Source organism: Curcuma longa, unplaced genomic scaffold (genome assembly GCF_044706935.1).
Source record: "Curcuma longa cultivar G26 ecotype Majalengka, Jawa Barat unplaced genomic scaffold, ITB_CL_G26_1.1 contig_19039, whole genome shotgun sequence".
Classification (NCBI taxonomy): domain Eukaryota; kingdom Viridiplantae; phylum Streptophyta; class Magnoliopsida; order Zingiberales; family Zingiberaceae; genus Curcuma; species Curcuma longa.
The window spans coordinates 2,824-7,835 of NW_027430982.1; the positions used below are offsets into that span (position 1 = coordinate 2,824).

The 5,012-nt window shown below is 36.2% G+C and overlaps 1 protein-coding gene across 1 annotated transcript; it reads left to right on the forward strand.

Moving 5' to 3' along the window:
- Positions 1 to 623: 623 nt before the first annotated feature.
- LOC141817018 (uncharacterized) lies at positions 624 to 3,894 on the forward strand. Its single transcript, XM_074704722.1, has 7 exons — positions 624 to 910; positions 1,429 to 1,613; positions 1,690 to 1,792; positions 1,927 to 2,072; positions 2,872 to 2,951; positions 3,025 to 3,191; positions 3,711 to 3,894. Exons 1-7 carry the CDS (start codon positions 707 to 709, stop codon positions 3,828 to 3,830), a joined length of 1,005 nt encoding a protein of 334 aa, XP_074560823.1. The 5' UTR covers positions 624 to 706; the 3' UTR covers positions 3,831 to 3,894.
- The last annotated feature ends 1,118 nt before the right edge of the window (positions 3,895 to 5,012 follow it).

Sequence of the window (5,012 nt, forward strand, 5' to 3'; positions counted from 1 at the left end):
CATTTCTAGAACCAAAAAAGGGTATGGATTCATTTAATTTGCCCTTTAATGCCAACAAGCTACTTCTTTCAATCTGTTTCCTATTATTATTATTTTAAAAAATTATATAAATTTGATCGTTTGACCAAAAACAAATAATGGAATCTTCTTTAAAAGTGACAAGCAGTAAAGAAGTAAATTATTCCTATGACGTTGCATAAAATGACAAGCAGAAAAGAAGTAAAACTTTGAAGGAGTATAAATTGTGATCCCAGCTGAGTGAGCTATTGTATGCTTGCTTGATTGAGATGGCTCTCTTCTCAAGCAGTCGAATTTTGTTTGACTTTTTCACATGTAACATGAAAGTTGGCTCAAATAAATTGTGAAACCCCATCAAATTTGATCAGGTTGGTTAGTTTTTGCTGGTAGTAACTAATTTGATAGCCGAAGAAAAACAAGGCAAACATTTACAGAGTGAAAGTAGAAGAAAGATGGCACAGAGCAGTTGCTAATCAAAATCAAATGATTGTGATTGCTCGAGTAATTATGTTTATTCAACCATTGATCTATATATATGGTTTTTTATTTTTCTTATCTGATATGTGCTTGCCTTGTATAGGTGAGCCAATATACTGGGCGAGTTCACTTGTACACCTGCATTCCAGGAAAACACTCTCGGCCAGAACCACTTTTTGAAAATTTCCATCTGGAGGAACTGAACTCTATTATGGCTTCTTCTGGTGATAAAAGTGAAGCTACTCCGGAAACCTTGATCAGAAATCCTGCATACTGGAATGTCTTCAAAATTTTTTTTGAAGAGTGGAACAATTTAAGGCCAATTGAGCGGAATAAACTTTTTGGAAAACCTTTGCAACTTCCCCTTGTTGCTGAACTCTGCTACTTAAAGGAGGGTATCAACCATAGTTCTGGGGTATGCAATTATCTTTTGCTATGTAGAAGAATAAGCCATCTCCTTTTACTTACCATATTAGAGAACTCTTGGTCTAGCATAGGAACATAATTTATTTGTCTTAAATTAGCAGGCATAGCTACCATTATAACATGAAATGTTATCACTGAAAAAGCATCATATCCACTGATTGGAATATAGTGTGTGTTTCTTTTTAACCAGTCTGCACAAGTGACAACAATGTTCTCTAGGCACTCAACTATATATTAATCCCTGCACAAACTATGATTTAATGATATAATTTCATATTGCTCACCTAAAGTTCAACATCTTCAATTATGAAATAATTGTTTGTGTTGCCTTCCATTTTATTGCTTGAATATTCTATCACAGTATTGTGGTTAACAATGTATGCTAATAGGAATTTTTTCTACCACTGAAGTAATGGATTAGGTACTGATGTAAATATGGGTAGTGTGATTACTGAGCTTGGGTGACCATCCTTTCTTGCCTTAGATATGTGTAATGATTTCTTGCAGGGATTGCTGCGAGGTGGAAGTATGAGACGGGTTACTCCTTTAAGTGATATTTGTCGCCCTTTACCTGAGAACTCTGCTTGGAAGAAGATTATATTGCAACGTGGGGTAGCAAAGGAAAGAGAATACACTCAGGCATGGACCACCGAAGATGTTCCTCTGTGTAAACTCTGCCAACAGCCTTGCAAGTAAGGTCAAGTCTGCTGTTTTCTTCTTTTTTTTAGTGATGGTGTTATCAGGTGTTAACTGGCTATTTGGATCCAGTGGAAAGTTCGCAAAAGCACCTCAATATTTTGAGGACCTATTTTGTAACCTGAGCTGCTTTCAGGAGTACCGCATAAGAACTAGCCAAAGAGCCCTCAGAGAGGTTGGTGGCAAGAGCTACTTAGAATAAGCTATATTTAGGGAATAGGTGCTAGTGCCACTTGTGTGGCACACATTTACTGCTGATGTTAATTTTTACGTCTTTGAAAATTTTTACTGAAATTCATGTTGTTCCAGGCACTTTTCAGAATTGAACAAGGGGTATGCACTAATTGCAAGCTAGATTGTCACAATCTAGTCAGATGTATAAGACCTTTATCCAAAGCTCGCCGAAAGGAATACATTGAGAGGGTTGCTCCAAAGTTGGCCCAGAAAAAGAAGTTGTACGCCCTCTATTAGCAGACATCTTCGGCTATTTCAATTACTTCTGCAATTGGTTTTAGCTCATTGTTTAGCATACAGTATTTGATTTTAGCAATTTTACGTCGGCCAACCATTTGATTCTCGTTTATCATCTAGCAGATATAGATGTATGTACCATGGAGAAAATTCAAGGGACATTTGACAACAAGTAGTCATGCATTTAGCATAATAATGAGCTCCAAGCCTTAAGTAACATTTTCTTAATTGATTTTATATAATATAAATTTTTATCAAGTTAGTGTTGGATGCTTGTTTCGTCTTAATTAGAGTATGAGCTATCTAAGGTTTTTGTTCCTAGTCGGAACAAGAGGTGTTAGTGTCGTGCCAACAATGCTAATGCACAGTACTGAAAGACACCAACCAAAGTAGAAATTGGATCGGAGAAGAAAAGAAAGAACATAGAAACCCTATTAAGCCTAACCCCATCGTGGGTCAGCTAGCCGAAGCTCATGGCGATGTCAGGGAAGCCTTGGCCGTTGCAGTGGTTGTCAAAAATATGCAGCGTTGCAGTGGATATATCCACTTTTCTCATAGGACTGTCTGTTACATAGTTGAACAGTATAAATAATATCACTTTATTTTATTGTCATTTGTTCTTTTGCTGTAAATGTAAATCTTGAGTAGAATGAAGAAAACAGTGGTTAGGGAATCTAAGATGTAAATTCTTCACATGCATTAAAATCTCTAACTATACTTCTCTCTTTGAAGATAGGCGAGTTTGTTTTGATTTTGAGAATTTTCTGTACATTATCATTCCAGGCTTGATAAGCTTGTCCATGACCCAATGGAAGGAAATGCCTGGCATGCAGACCACATAATTCCAGTTTTCAAGGGAGGCGGTAGGATTTAAATTTTTTTAGTGCTGCTCCTATGCATCAGAAAGCTAAAATAATGGCTGGAAATTATTGGCAGGTGAGTGCCAGCTTGAAAATATGAGGACTTTGTGTGTGGCTTGTCATTTAGAGGTCACCAAAGCTCAACAGCTTGAACGTCGAATGGTTAGGAAGACGGCTAAAGAACAACTAAAAATCACCATGAAGCAACTGGAAACTGCTAAATTTTTGACATCCGGTCATGATGTATGTTTGATTATTGTATTTGATTTGGCTAGGCTTGATTGATATATTCTGCCTTTGATTTTTTTTAATAATAAATTTTTGCGAAAAGATAATGGATTTATTTAATTTTGGTTGCTGGAACTTGTATCATCTAGAGTGTCCACTTGCCCGATTCATTTTGATGGATATGTTACAATTGTTTTTTTTTTTTGAGAAAATTAATATGCTTGTTGTGTAGGTAATTAAAGTTAGGTAATCATGATGATTTACAAACACCCACTTACTGTTAACTACAATGTCGGTTAACATACCCGCATAGTGCATTTTCTGATTTTATAGACTGGTTAGCTTGACCGGGCTCTATAACATGCAGCCCATTATCATCTTGTTCTACCCTGTAATGGATAATATTTTCCTTGCAATATTATAGATTTTTCTCTTGTCTAACAGTTTCAAGTCAATTATCGCATTGTTTGGTTGCAACTACTTGTGTATTGTTCTAAATTTGACTTACTCGTTTGCCTAATTTTTTTATTTTAGGAAGACGGCAAAAAACTAGATGCTGAAGAGGCTCTGTTTATCAAGGTGCCTGGTAGTGTTTATTCAAGGGATGACAACATTTCTGGGAACCTTGAAAATGAGATTTCTATAGTCTGCTAAACGTCTGAATCTCACATCTTTTAACCGTCTACCATTTATTCAGTAATCTATGTTTTTGACTGATTCTGAGTACAACAATTTTGGAGCTCAAAACATGCTCTAGTGAAAAGAACTTACCTTTCTGTTTGATTCAAAGTCCTCATAGATCAGTTCCATTGTTTCGTTTTGTTTGATCTTGCAGCTGTTCTTCTTGATCATCAAGATAATCTTAAAGGAAATCTCATTCATCCTGTTAAACAAATTATGCAAACAATGAAAAAGGTACAACGTGCAGGTACTTGAATCTGAAAATATCAACCTTTGCATCATGTTTCAGGTACTCTTGCAGAGGATGCATCCAAGACAAAAGTCTATATAAGTTGTCTTGTAGCATCACCTGGCAACAAATACAGATTCTGACAGTGAAGCTAAGGATTTTGTGATGCCTTCGATGAGCATTTGTTCTGGCATCAATAACTTTTCTGCTCACGTAGTGTACTCCAATTACGAAGATCAGGGAGAGGACCAGGAAGAAGATAAATTTTTAATTTTCCATCTTTGCCTACAGAATACTAAGCAATCAAACTGCGCAAACCTTCATGTATTTCGCCAAGAGAGATGGATAACTTAAACTTGAGCGCCCCCTATCATTTTACTGAAAAGCACAAAGTTTATTGTGCTGGAAAGTGCTCTAGAGTTGGTTTCTCCCCATAATATTTTCTACTTACAAGAATTTGTTGAGAGAAATCATGAATGACCATAGCAGGCTACTCTAGTTTAAACATAATCATCTATCTCACTTGTTCTTGCATCACTTTGTACTAGGACTACACTAAGATTCTGCATAAAGTAGATATAAAATTGATCAATTTTCCAGTGACCTTTTTTTTAAATCTTTGCTATGTGACACTTGTCTAACCCTATATGGTAGTGAGCTACGTTTACCCCCAATTATAATTTGCTATGCATATTATTAATACATGTGCACTTACTTAGCTTTTTTGCTCCAGGAATTCATGTACTAGAAAATTTACTGCTGGAAATTTGTCCTCGCTCGGTCATTAATGGATATGGAAAATTAATAGGATGCATCTGTCTATTGCTATTGCTATTGCTATTGCTGCTCACTTAATACATTGCAGTGCAGACACATGCAAGAATCATGAGGAACTCGCATGCACCAAGGGTCCGGAATTTATGGGA

Excerpts from the sequence above, each read along its gene's own strand:
- LOC141817018 (XM_074704722.1), top strand. The coding sequence starts at position 707 with ATGGCTTCTTCTGGTGATAAAAGTGAAGCTACTCCGGAAACCTTGATC. Across the intron at positions 1,793-1,926 it reads GCCAAAGAGCCCTCAGAGAG|GCACTTTTCAGAATTGAACA; the intron begins GTTGGTGGCAAG and ends ATGTTGTTCCAG. Across the intron at positions 2,952-3,024 it reads TCCAGTTTTCAAGGGAGGCG|GTGAGTGCCAGCTTGAAAAT; the intron begins GTAGGATTTAAA and ends AATTATTGGCAG.